Source organism: Artibeus jamaicensis, unplaced genomic scaffold (assembly GCF_021234435.1).
Source record: "Artibeus jamaicensis isolate MK-2021 breed Jamaican fruit bat unplaced genomic scaffold, CSHL_Jam_final contig_233, whole genome shotgun sequence".
NCBI lineage: Eukaryota > Metazoa > Chordata > Mammalia > Chiroptera > Phyllostomidae > Artibeus > Artibeus jamaicensis.
In genome coordinates, this window is record NW_026521486.1 from 419,943 (window position 1) to 433,228 (window position 13,286).

The 13,286-nt window shown below is 62.6% G+C and overlaps 1 protein-coding gene across 7 annotated transcripts in view; it reads left to right on the plus strand.

Moving 5' to 3' along the window:
* Positions 1-13,286, plus strand: part of TUBGCP6 (tubulin gamma complex associated protein 6) — a 19,664-nt gene continuing 6,378 nt past the window's right edge. For all 7 annotated transcript variants that reach the window (XM_053661574.1, XM_053661571.1, XM_053661572.1 and 4 more), the window contains exons 1-13: positions 1-1,163; positions 2,253-2,416; positions 4,794-5,004; positions 7,881-8,054; positions 9,102-9,223; positions 9,929-9,992; positions 10,106-10,215; positions 10,412-10,503; positions 10,591-10,730; positions 11,768-11,917; positions 12,250-12,331; positions 12,418-12,506; positions 12,598-12,713. In XM_053661574.1, coding sequence (XP_053517549.1) covers positions 423-1,163; positions 2,253-2,416; positions 4,794-5,004; positions 7,881-8,054; positions 9,102-9,223; positions 9,929-9,992; positions 10,106-10,215; positions 10,412-10,503; positions 10,591-10,730; positions 11,768-11,917; positions 12,250-12,331; positions 12,418-12,506; positions 12,598-12,713 — 2,255 coding nt within the window. In that variant the 5' untranslated portion in view covers positions 1-422. The remainder of the gene's footprint in view (positions 1,164-2,252; positions 2,417-4,793; positions 5,005-7,880; positions 8,055-9,101; positions 9,224-9,928; positions 9,993-10,105; positions 10,216-10,411; positions 10,504-10,590; positions 10,731-11,767; positions 11,918-12,249; positions 12,332-12,417; positions 12,507-12,597; positions 12,714-13,286) is intronic.

A 13,286-nucleotide genomic window follows, 5' to 3' on the forward strand; every position in this document is an offset into this window, starting at 1 on the left:
CCCGCCGTTTGACAGGGCGCGTAGCAGTGTCGTAGGCGGCGGGAGCTGCAGCAGCGCGCGCTGCCCCGGGCGAGATCTTGTGAGAGGGCAGTTCTGCGGGCCTGACCCCGCGGATCCTTCCCGGTCCTCGCGGACCGTCCACGGGCGGCATCTCTCCGGCCGCCCCTTCTCCGGCCCCGGGAGATCCCGGAGCTGTCGCGTCCGCTGCGCACGGCGCGCGCGGGTCTCCTGCGGTTTGTCGCGTTTCTGTGAGCACCGCGGGTTGCAGACCGCTGCGGGCCGACCGGTGGGGGCAGGGCCACCGCGGACCTGGTTCCATTCCAGTTCCGATCCTTTTGCCGCCGTCGAGGAGGCCTCCTGCTCATCGGCCCTGCCGGCCCTGCCTCCGCCTGTCAGGCCTCGGGGAGCCGAGAGCGGTGGGCATGGCCAGCATCACCCAACTGTTGGACGACCTGTGCGAGGCTCTCCTGCCGGCCGCGAAGGCTCACCTGGGCCAGCGCGGCCCGAGCCGCAGGAGAGCGAAGCAGAGCCTCAAGCGGGTGGCCTACAACGCTCTGTTCGCAAATCTTTTCCAAGACGAGGCTCCCAAGCTGCAGCCTGGCCTCCCAAGACTACCCGTGAAAAACAAGATCCTCATGCTGTCCTTCGACCTGAGAGTGGGCGGCCTGGGCCCCGAGGCCGACCGGCTAGAGGAGCTTGTGGAGAAACTAGAAGCAGCCCCTGGCTGCCCACTGGTAGAGGTGGGGTCGGCTTTGGACCTGCTGGTGCAGCTGGCGGGCAGTGGGCCCCCTCAGGCCCTGCGGCGTAAGCGGGACTACTTCTTCCACAACAAGCACGTCGGCAGGAACGTGCCCTACAGCGGCTACGACTGCTACGACCTGAGTGTGTTTGAGATGGACGTGCAGGCTCTTGTCTCCAGGGAGGAGTATTTGTGTCAGGACACGATCCAGAAAGCACTTCAGGTGATGGAGGCCACGCCGGGCACCGGCCTGCCCACTGCCCGGCTCTTCTCCTATGGTGAGCCCTGTGGTGACAGGTTTGAGAGAGACACCCGGGTGTCGCTCTTCGGAGCCCTTGTGCACAGTCGCACCTACGACATGGAGGTCCGCCTGGACTTGCCCCCGGTGCCCGACAGCGCAGACCTCTGTGGACTGGCCATAAAGGTAGAGTGCTGCTTTCCTGTCCCCGGCCCCCAGACCCTTGGAAACGCCTCCTTGACTTTCCTGTTGTCGGGGAGGGTAGGGCAGCTCTAGAGGCCAGGCCGCTGGACTGGTGGTGAGGCCGGGGCCGGCACCCACCTTCCTGGGCAAGGACGCAGCTGTGCCCCTGCAGGCCCAAGCAACGCGTTGCTTCTGCTGTTCACCGGGCAGGACAGGTTAAGTCGCTTATTCTGCACCCTAGAGGTGTTCCTTACCTAAGTTGATTGTTATTGCTATAATTATTTAAGGTTTTATTTATTTCTAGACAGAGGGGAAGGGAAGGAGAAAGAGGAGAGAAACTTCAGTGTGTGGTTGCCTCTTGCATGCCCCCTACTGGGCACCTGGCCTGCAACCCAGACATGTGCCCTGACTGGGAATTGAACTGGTGACCTTGTGGTTTGAAGCTGGCATTCAGTCCACTGAGCCATACCAGCCAGGACCTAAGTTAACTAAGATGAAGTAAAAAGTTTTGTTTCTCAGTTGCATAAGCCACATTCCAAGTGCTCAGGAGCCACGTGTGGCACAAAAATGCTTGTTCCTGCTGCACATGCGGCTTTCGGTGCTTCTCTCCACCTTTAATGCCGGGCTTCTCCTACATGATGAAGTGAGTCCTCATTGGGCTTTGTGTTCTGTGGCTTCATGAGTGTTGCCAGAAGGAGGCACTCGTGTTGCTACAAGACGTTCAGGTGGTTTGCGAACACAAACTGCCGTGGCGAACAGCTCGGTCTACGTCAGACTTTCTGTCCCCAGTAGGGTTTCTGTGCTGGATTTCCCCAAATGGAATTTCCGGGTCGGATGCATTTCGCTGCACGGTGTGTCAGGGCTTATGTGTTGTATGGAACCGGGGATTGGCAACCTTCATAGTTTAATTCCTTAAGCGGTTAAATGGATGCAGAAACACTGCAGTGTGCACGTGCTAGAGAGAGAAACAGAGGAGACGTTCTGCCAGGCCTCCCCCGTGTGAGGAAGCCCGAGAAGTCCTGGACCTCCACCACGTGGGCAGGGCTGGGACCCAGAGGCACACGTGATGTTCCCTCCCTCCCCGGTCTCCAGGTGCCTCAGAGTGTGGATCCGTCCGAAGATGAAGGGTTCCAGTCAGCATCCAATTTGACTCCCGACTCCCAGTCCGAGCCCGGCACGACCCCTGAGATCGACCTGTGGGACGCGGTGCTCACCTATGAGCCCAGCAAGCAGAGGTGCTGGGAGCAAGTCGGCTGGTACGTAAGCTTTGCCATCAGAGCACCGCCCTCCTCCGGTGCGTGGGCGTGCATTACCCAGAGAGCTGGGGCAGCTTGGGCAGCAGCTGCTCCGACAGGACGGGGGACCTGGGAGTTTCAGTCGGGCGAGGGGCGAGGACTTCAGGCTCCATGGAGGTCCCCGCTGTGCCAGCAGCTCTGTGGGCCACCCTTTGCAGTGAGCGCAGTCCCTCGCTCCCAGTTCACATCCTTCCTGGGAGGGTTCCCAGTCCGAGGCGTCCCAGGGAGGCCTGGCAGGCCATGTGGTCGGGACTGGGAAGACATGACCCGCGCCCACCATTGTTCACCTTTAGAAGGACAGGGGCGTCGCCCCAACCTCTGCTTGTCGGGGTCCAGAGCCTCTGTCTGCAGTGGGCTTGTGCCTCAGGCCTCCCAGAATGGACCCGGAGGCCTTTCACTCAGGCGTACCTGCCAAGTCTCTAGAGCCCATTCCCGTCCAGCCCCAGCCACCGTGGGCAGTCGGGGCAGTCGAGTTCCCCCCAGTAGCAGAGGCCCCTGTCCACACGCAGCCCCAGGGCTGTGAGCGCTGCCCCTGCGCCTGCCCCGGAGCTGGTCCGTCCACAGGACGTCCTCTGCTGTTGCTCCACGCCTGCCACCCACTCTGGAGAAGCCGTCTCCTCCTGTGGGGCTGTTTCTGGGGGGACGGGCTCTTCTCCCTCTGCCCCCAGCCATGGGGCCACAGCGGTGCTGGGGCCACAGCGGTGCTGGGGCCACCCTGGAAGAGGGAGACCGGAGCTCCCTGCGCTCGGACAGTGGTGAGGGAGGGAAGGGCGCAGTGCAGAGCGTCATCAGCGTCATCGGTCAACAGGCACGTGACTGTAACGAGTCCTGAGACGTGTTGTTCTCGGGCTCGGCGCCGGCTTGGAGGTCGGGACGGGCTGGTGAGTCTCATCCACACGAGGACGTCCTACAGCTTGGAGCCTGTTACCCGCCCCTCGGAAAATGAGCTTTGTCTTTGAAAAGCAGAATTTTGATTTGCTAGACTGAAAAATGGGTTTTTTGGGAGGAGGAGAAAAGAGCTGGTCAGGATTTGAAAGTGAGAAGAAAAATTTCAGGAAGGCCTGTATTTTCAGGCTCTGTTTATTAAAAAGTCACTTTTTGCAGTGGATTTAAAATTTTTTAAAAAATATTTTATGTATTGTTAGAGAGAGGGGAGAGAATCATCAGTGTGTGGTTGCCTCTCACGTGGTCCCCACTAGAGACCCGGCCCACAACCCAGGCATGTGCCCTAGGTTCACAGGCCAGCATTCAACCCACTGAGCCACACCAGACGGGTGGACTTACAACTTAAAAAAATGTATGTGTATTGGTTTTAGAGAGAAAGGAAGGGAGGGAGAGAAAGAGAAACATCAACCAGTGCCTCCCGTGTGCGCCCTGACCCAGGGCGGAGCAGGAACCCGGGCTCGCGCCCTGACTGGGGATTAGGCCCCAGCGCTTTGCTGTCCGGGGCGACGTTCCAGCCTGTGGGGCCCCCCAGCCAGGGCTTTCCCAGTGGGTTTTGAAAGACAGTTTTCATACTTTCAGGAGAGGCTCAGGGTTTTCAAAGGAATGTTTCAAAGGCACTGAGTTTAGACTGACCTTGAACGACACGCCTGTTGAACTTGCCACACCAGGTCCTCCGAAGCAGAGCCGAGCTCTGCAAGGCCTGGCGCCCATCCTCTGTGCTTTCTTTCGTGAAGAGTCTGCGCAACATAAAACCAGACACTAGTCCTTTTTAAGTCACGGTCAGTGGCGTTAAATGCGTTCACCTTGTCGTGTGGCCCTCACACCGTCATCTCCAGAACCTGCCGCCTCCCCAAACGAGACTCTGTCCCCACGCCACACCAGCGTCCCGGGTGCCGAACCCGCTGTTGCAGGCGCCTCCCGGAAGTGGGGTCTGCAGCATCTGCCCTGTCGGACCCGGCTGAGCTCACAGGGCCTCGGGCCTCGGGGCCCATCTCTGTCGGGGCAGGTGCCAGCACGACCTTCCTTCTGAGGCTGAGTGTCTGCGGCGTGGGTGGGTCATGTTTCCAAACCCACTCGCCCGCCCACGGCATGCAGGCTGCTTCCTCGCCTTTGGGCTGTTGTGCGGAGCCGCCGTGCACACGGGCGTGCAGACCCGGTGCTGTTCTCACACGAGGCTCCGCTGTGACGGCTGTGCTCCCTGAGGACCACGCCCTGGTGCTGGGGGCGGTCCCCGTGTGGGTGTGGGGGGTCCTGCGGAGCCCGCAGAGCTGACGGGAAGGCTGGCGGCTGGTTAGGGACACCCTCTGTGTATTCCTGCGGTGTGCGTGCCGTGGGGTCACTGTCTCCTGCCTTTTGTTCACGCAGCTGAGTGCCTGTGGCTCTGTCTCCGCAGCCCCCCTGGCCGCAGAGAGCAGCCCTACCTCACGGAGGCGGGAAGGGACGCCTTCGACAGGCTCTGCAGGCTGTGCCGCGAGGAGCTGCAGGTGCTTGGCGCGGGTCTCCCACCCGCCGCGCAGCCCGTCCTGGTGAAGGAGTGCGAGCTGGTGAAGGATGCGCTGAACGTCTTGATCGGCGTCGTGTCTGCCACGTTCCCCCTCTGCCAGGTAGGGGTGCCGGCGCCTGGTGCCGCACTGGAGCAGAGTGGGTGCCGCCCTGCTGCAGTGCCACACCGGGCAGGAAGGGGCCAGTGTGGCGAGCGGACGGCGGCTGGGGTGGCCTGCGAGCTGGCTCTGTGGCGACCACAGCGACGCACTCTGCAGTTTCGTTCTAAAAACGATTCATTTATCAACGTCCTTTTATGAACTGAGCAGGAGTCAGGTGTTTGCTGCTGTTGGTGAAACAGTGGGAAGGGACCCCGCCTCCCTGCCCTCCCTCCGAGTGCCCTGTGTGAGGATGCGCACACCGACCTCCGGGAAGGGCCACGTGGGAAGGTGGCCGTCACCCGCCTCCCTGGCTTTGCGGGCCCCTCTCCTGCCAGGAGCTGCGTCCGCCCAGCCCTCGCCGTTGCTGGGCCTTGCAAGTGAGCGGGCTGGCGAAGGGGGGCCCCGGCACAGGGTCTCCCGGGCTGCCCACCTCACGCACTTGTCCACACACGTGCTGGGTTCCAGTTTTCACTGTAACAGGCCTTTTGCCCCCTTGGTTAAGCTCACCCCCAAGTGTTCTGCTCTTTTGTTGGTGCCGTAACGGAGTTGTTTCCTTAACTTTTGTTTCAGGTTTTTCATTGGTGGCGTGTGAAGACACAGCTGAGTTTTGTGTGCTGGTTTTGCAGTCCGCAGCTTTGCAGAGTGTGGCGAACAGTTCTGTTTTGGGGGGGCTGCCTCTTCGGGGTTTTCTGCGTGTATAATCATGTCGTCTGCAAATGGACAGTTTTCCTTCTTCTTTTCCCATTTGGATGACTTTTACTTATTTTTTCTGGCCTAATTGCTGTGACTGGACCTTCCAGCGCCCTGTGAACAGAGGTGGTGGCAGCAGGCTTCCTGGCCTTGTTTCCGGTTCTAGGGACCTGCTTCTGGTCGGCCACCGCGGCCCTGACGCCCCCGCCGCTGTGAGGCGGACGTGGCAGTGTCCCCCTCGTCCCGGTTTGTTTGGTTCTGCTGAGGAGCTGAGCGGGCCTTGACCGTGTGCTGGGCATCAGCTGAGGTGACCACGCATTCCTCTCCTGCTGACTCGGATTCTGGTGCCGCTTTCCGTGTGCGGAACCACCCTCGAGTTCCTGAGACGAAACCGTGGTGTCCGCGGGGCACAGTCCTGTAGCTGCTGGAGTTGCGGTGTCAATGCGTGACGGAGGGTTTCCCATCTGTGCTCGTGGGGGGTTGGCCTGCGGCTCCCTCCCTCTGGCTTTGATCTGGGCGGCGCTGGCCTCGGAGGGTTGGGGACTGCTTCCTCCTCCCTGGTTTTTTTGGGAGGGTTCGAGAACAGTCCGTGTTAATTCTTTAATTGTTTGGTAGAAATCGACCTGTGAGGCCACCCAGCTCCGGGGTGTTGCCTGGTTTTTTTGTTGCTTTTATTCTGTTGAAATGGCCGCACGATACACACAACGTTGGTCCCTGTGGTTCTTAGGTTCCGGGACACACACACACCTCGGCAAGAAGCCCCCGGGGACCGAGGAGCACAGCATTGCTCCTCACAGGTCTCGGGAGGTTGGCGGCCCGCACGGGACGCCACCGCGCGGTGTTGGGGGAGGGGCACCCGCAGCTCTGCCTCCATCGGGGTCGGTGGGGGGGGTCCCTGGGGCTCCCTTGTTCTCGGTGAATTGAAAACATCAGGGTGGGGACTAGGGTGCAGGACGGGAGCATTGGGTCACTTGAGTGGTCAGTGGTCCAGGCCCCCAGGGCTCCTGAGAGGGGAGCGTAGTGGCAGTGGCAGCCGGTCGCACAGCCGGGCGTTGGGCGCTGTACGGAGGATGGGCCGCGGTGGTGATCAAACCCCCCACCCCCGCCCGCCCGCAGGCCCTCACGCTGCAGGAGGCTTTGGCTTCCATTTCTTCTCCAGTCTTGGGACTTTGCACAGGCCCCTGCCCACCTCACCAGGCCACCTGACTTGCGTGGGGGCCGCCGTGGGCCGTGCTTCCTCCAGGCCCTGAGTGTTCTGTCGGGGGGGGGGTGGGGGGGTGGCATGGGGGCGGAAGAGCCCACTTTCACTCCCGACTCGAACGGTTTTTGCGTCTTGTCCCTCTTTTATAAAATCGTCTTTCGTCCTTGTTGCTGTTCTCCTAGAGCCAACATTTGGTTTTATGAGTCTTTAGGTTGTTTCCAGTCTCTTTATTAATGTCTGCTTTCTTTTTTGTCATTTCCTTCTGCTTTGAGTTTAGTCCACCGCTTTTTCTAGTTCCTTAAGGTGGGCAGTGCAATCACTGGTTTGAGACCCTTCTTTGTAATGTAGGCATTTGGGCTGTAAACTTTCCTCTTTTTTTAAAATAACCTTTTTAAATTTTATTTACTTTTAGAGAGGGGAAGGGAGGGAGGACGAGTAGAGAAACTCAGGGTGTGGCTGCCTCTTGAGCGGCCCCTACTGGGCACCTGGCCTGCAACCCAGGCATGTGCCGCGTCAGGGAATGGAACCCGTGACCCTGTGGTTGGCAGGCCAGCACTCAGTCCACTGAGCTGCACCAGCCAGGGCCAAAAATGCTTGTCAGGACCCCGCTGCCCCTACTCCCTCCCTTGGGCACGGCCCTGGGAGTCAGGTTGTCTGATCTGGTGGCCCTGTTCAAAGGCTTCCGCCCCCAACAAGGTTGCCCTGCGTGCCCTCTCCGCAGATGGCTAGCACGCAGGCTCTGCTGTGCGACCGGTGAAAAGCGGCACCTTATTCTGTGGGTTTTCGTTGCTGGGGGGCAGCTGGGTCTGCCTGTGGAACTCGCTGTGCCTGCGTCCTGGGTGCGGGGCCCCAGGCCTGGGGCCCTCCGGGCGGAGCCGTGGTTGGGTGCGTGGCGGGACGGGGTCCTGGGTGTCTGGCCTCGGTGACCTCCGCTGTGCCCTCTCAGGTGACTCAGGCCTTCGTGGTGAAGCGGGGCGTCCACGTCTTGGGCACGTCCCCCGAGAGCATCAGCGGCCTCCTCGCGGAGGTGGCCGAGTGTGGGACCCACTACGCACGCCTGAGCCACTTCTCCCTGCAGCCTGTGCTGGACGCCTCGTGCGGCAGGGGCCTCGTGTTCCAGGTAGGGCCCTTGACCTCGCCCGGGGCTCTGCAGCCCTTGCTGTCCCCCCCTGCACCACGGGGACCCGTTCACTGTCTGAAGCCCAGTGGCTACTCTTCAGGATATTCTTCTGGACACTTCATCGTCGTCACTGCACTGGAGACCTGGGCAGACAATTTGGGCCGTGGGATAGTGGGAGGCAGGCGTGGTCCACGCTCGGGCCTGGGCCAGGCCCAGGGTGAGGTGGGCACTCACTGCTCTTCCCCACGGATCTCCAGTGAGACATGTGGCATTCGACACACAGCCTCTCTCCCTTGTCAAGTTGAGTCCCAGGAGCTGGGGCTGAGCCAGGTCTCCCTGGAAGCCTCCCGGCTGCCCCCGCTCTGGGTCCCGCCCCCAGGACAGCAGGTGCAGCTTTGGGGGAGGGACGGGCATCCATCCAGCCGCGTGGGGCCTGGGAGCACTCGGAGGGGCAGGGCACCATGCCCAGTAGCACCTCGGAGGGTGGTTGAGGCGGCACAGTGAGAGTCAGGTATCAACCGGGCCCATGGAGAAGGGGCGGGGCGGTTGCAGAAGGAACTGACTTGGCAGGAGTCCCCTCCATCTGGGACGTGAGGGCAGCACAGCCGTCTCTTCACTGGCGGGGGGACGGTGCTGGGCGTAGAGGGCCTCCTGCAGACGCCCCGTGAAGGCGTGCGCTCCGTGGGGCCCGCTGCTGGAGTGCCTGATGCTCGGGATGGATGTGCCACTGAGACCCAGTGGCCGAGCAGCCGGGGATCTTCTCAGAGTCGGCCCCCCCCCGTGCGCAATGCTTGGCTACCCTTCCCAGAGTGCCCCTGAGACCCGCTGTTCCCAGCTGCCTGGTGTGGCTGGTCCGGGCTGCAGGGACAGGGTGTGCAGAGGGCCTGGGTCCTGGCTCCCAGCGGGGCCCCTTCCTTGGGAGCTGGAGCCCAGGGTCGGAGGGTGGCAGTCACGCCCATCCCCAGCCCCCGCGGCCCCGCCCGCATCCCGCGCTTGTGGCCGTGCCTGTGTGCCCAGCCGCGGCCTCTCCGTCCCCTTGCCCAACAGGCCTTCGCCAGCGGCCTGAGGAGGTACCTGCAGTATTACCGGGCCTGCGTGCTCTCCACCCCACCCACCCTGAGCCTCCTCACCATTGGCTTTCTCTTCAAGAAGCTGGGCCGGCAGCTCAGGTGAGCCAGGCCTGGAGAGCAGCGCTCACCCACCCCCCGCCCTGGTGTCTGGCCGGCCCTACACCGGCCCAGTTCCCCTGGTGCTGGGCATGTTGTGCTGGCGGCGCACGATGGGGGGGCTCCCACCTAAGGGCACACGGTCCCCACAGTCCTGCCCTCGGAACTCAGGAACCAGTCAGTTAACCCAGGTGCTCTCTGGAGAGGAGAGTGGGGGCCGAGGGCCCTGGGGAGATGAGTGCAGCGGGAGAGGCGGCCTTCTAGGCAAAGGGGGGGTGTGGAGGCCCCCAGGGCTGGAGACAGGCCCAGCGAGGGAAGTGGGGGTGCGGCCGGTGCTGTGCTGCCGTGGACCCCGGTGGGTGGAGAGGATGAGGGCCTGGGAGGGACTGAGCCATTACCAGGCCAGAGGAGGCAGCAACCGGGTGCAGTGGTGGAGGCACAGGAGGGGCTCAAGGCAGAGCCGGGTGAGAGGGAAGGGTCAGCACTCAGCCCGTGGGAGCCAGGGCTGAGCCTTAGGAGGAGGTGGAGCTGCAGGAGGCCCCGGATGGGCACAACCAGCAGGAAGCTGAGAGCCGAGACCCTCGCGGTGCAGCTGGTTTTGCAGCTGGAGCAGGCAGTTGGACTGGGAAGGGCCCACGACAAGTTCTGCTCTCACCTGGTGGGACCCGTGTACCTGCTCACCGTCTGCCACCTGGCCTCTGTGTCTAGGTACCTGGCCGAGCTCTGTGGTGTCAGCACCTGCGGAGGAGGGCCCAGGGCAGCCTTCCCCACTGTGAGTCCTGCTGGCTGCAGGGAGGGGGGCATGGCTACGCGTGGCCACAGGGGTGGGGCTGCAGGCCCGTCTGCCACGTGCGTGCACTGAGCCCCTCTCCTCGCTGTCTCCAGGGGGTGAAGCTGCTCTCCTACCTGTACCAGGAAGCCCTGCACAGCTGCAGCAACGAGCACTACCCGGTACTGCTGTCCCTGCTCAAGACCAGCTGCCAGCCCTACACCAGGTGCCTTAGCAGACAGCTGAGCTGCAGTCCCCGGTCAGACACCTGCTGAGCACAGGGGTGCTGGGTGCGGGCAGGGCATGGGGGTGGCCAGGACTGGGTTCCCCAGGCAGACCGTGCCACCCGGTGGCTGCCACACCCACCCTGGCGCCCCCGTGCCCTCCTGACTGCGCCCCCCCCGCGCCCCCCCCCCCGGCAGGTTTATCCACGACTGGGTGTACAGCGGGGTCTTCAGAGACGTCTGCGGCGAGTTCATGATCCAGGTGAATAACGAGTACCTGGGCTGCAGAGGTAGGTGGCGGCTGGCTACTGGGTTGGGCGGGCAGGTGGGCCGGGCGGTCCCGGACGCAGGCCAGCCGTGTGCCCCCCCCCATTCAGACAAGTCTTACTGGACCCACGGCTACGTGCTCGTCTCCAAGGAGGTGGAGGACTGCGCGCCCGCGTTCCTGAAGCACATCGCTCACGACGTGTATGTCTGTGGGAAGACCATCAATCTGCTGAAGCTCTGCTGCCCCCGGGTGAGGAGCGGCCCCCACACGTGCCTACAGCCCCTCCTCTCTCTGGCCCCTGGGAGCTCGGGTCCGGAACCGTCATCCCCTGTCCCCCTGAGGCCTGGCCATCTGTCCTCAGCTCTGGGTCAGCACGCTGGAGCTGGGAACGTGGCGGCTTCTCCCTCAGTGTCCCGAGGGTTTTGGAGGGGCCCCTGTCTCTGGGCTCAAAGGCGGGAGGAGAACTGCAGGTGTTCCCAAGGCCAAGGGGTGGTGGGCCCCTTCCCTCCCTTTCTCCCTCCTTCGTCCTCGTGGGAGGCCTCCTGGCGGGTGGGTGGGCTACAGCTGGAGGAAGACAGAGCAGTTGGCTCAGGGGGTTGTGTCCCGTGGCTGGGGGCTGGCTACGCTCTGGAGCACAGGCCTGCACCGAGACCTCTGCCAGTGTCTGTGTGGCCAAGGCCCAGGTGGCAGTGGTGGGGTGTGGGTGGATGGGCAGTTTTTGCCAGGTGGTGCTGTCTGCTGTCTGAGCAGAGAGGCAGGAGGGCTGGCCACGTGGACCTGGGGCACCTGGCACAGCGTGGGGAAGCTAGACCAGGCACCAGTGCGGGCCTGGGCAAGTTCAGCCTGTGGCCAATGGCGTCCCTCCAACGCTGGGCTGGGAACAGACTAGAGTGGCCAGGACAGGGGCAGGGGCCGTACAGGTGAGCTGGGGTGTCACTCAGGAGCTGCCCCCTGAGATTGGTGGCAGGTGAGCCTCCAGGGGTGGCATGCAGCAGGGTCCAGTCTGCCCAGTCTCCACGGGTGGTGCCTGGTGAGGGACGCCCTGGACCTCCAGTTCCTCGAAGACCTTCTGAAGGTCATCCAGGTGTCAGACGCGCCTCTGCTGCAGGAGCCTGGGCCTGGGCAGGGGCCCTGTGCAGCCGGTCTGGTGTCCTTGGAGACGTGGAGGATGTCACGTCCCTTGGCTGAAGAGTGAATTCTCCACGTGGGTCATGAGAAGCCGGGAAGCAGAGCCGGGCGTGGAGCTGCACGTCACTGGCTCACGGCGGGCTCTCCCTCCTTGGCAGCATTACCTCTGCTGGTCCGACGTCCCCGTCCCCCGGATCTCCGTGATCTTTTCCCTCGAGGAGTTGAAGGAAATCGAAAAGGACTGTGCCATCTACGCGGGGCGGATGGAGAGGGTGGCCCGCCACAGCTCTGTCAGCAAGGAGGAGAAGGTTCGAGGACCCCAGCCCCAGGGCTTCCCTCGCACCTTCCGGCCCTGCCCCTGGTGTTCTCTGTCCTGTGGGGGGGGGTGCCCAGGGCAGGGGCTCTGTCTTCTTCTCCCCAGCTCACCGGACGCTGGAGAGGGAGCTGGCCCTCTGTCCTCCGGGGCAGGCACTCCCCGAGCTCCTTGGTTTGCCGTGAGGTGGGCACACTCAGGCCTGGAGTCTTGGCCCCAGATTGCTGTGCAAGACCGTGCCAGCCACCCTGGGGGCCTCCCCGCACCGGCCATCCAGCCCAGGGGAGGGAGCAGAGTTGGGATGTGATCACTGACGATCTTTTGCAGGAATTACGAATGGAAATTGCTAAACAAGAGTTAATCGTCCAGGCCCGAGAAGCTGCGTCCAGGGTCTTAAGTGCGCTGAGTGGTGCGTGTGGCTCGGGTCCTCCCTCTGGGTCTGGGGGCCGCCTGCTGGGGGCTGCTCACACCGGTGCATTCTCGGTGTCCTTGCAGATCGGCAGGTGTCTGCACGGATGGCCTTGGACGCCCGGAAGCGAGAGCAGTTTCAGAGGCTGAAAGAGCAATTTGTGAAGGACCAGGAGGTGGGTGGCTGCGGGCCCTGGAGGGGGCAGGCTCCAGGCACCGGAGGGGTCGGATTTGACCGAGGAGTCTGCGCGTGGGTGTGTTGTGCAGCGACGCCGGGCGGCCAGGCAGGAGGAGCTGGACGATGACTTCAGCTACGCCCGCGAACTCCGGGACAGGGAGAGGAGACTGCAGGCCCTGGAGGAGCAGCTGGAGAGGAAGGCACGGTAGGGCGGCTGCGGGCGGGGCCTCCGGGGTGAGGACGTGCAGGGCCTCGGAACTGGTTTGGTGTTAGTGATGGTTGTTTAACTTTTCTTTTTTTAAGATTTGATTTCTTTACTTTTAGACAGAGGGGAAGGGAGGGAGAAAGAGGGAGAGAAACATCAGTGTGTGGTTGCCTCTCGTGTGCCCCCTACTGGGGACCTGGCCCACAACCCAGGCTTGTGCACTGACTGGGAATTGAACCAGTGACCCTTTGGTTCACAGGCTGGAGCTCAATCCACCGAGCCACACCATCCGGGGCTCGTTTTGCTGTTTAATTTGGCAATTTAAGTATCCACTTGGCCTCAGGGGTTCTGGACATGGACCTTTGCGCACTCAGGTGTCCTTAGCCACCTCAGAGTGTCTGCCTTCGTGGGCGGGGCTGTCCCTTCCTGGTCATGGCCTTGGCTGTTCTGACCTCATTCTGTTTGCAGAGTGGTAGCCTGGAGCCAGAGCAGTGTGCACACATGCCTGTGGTTGTGCACACACGTCTGCACGTGTGTATGGCACATGTCTGTGTGGCGTGTGCGTGTGGTGGG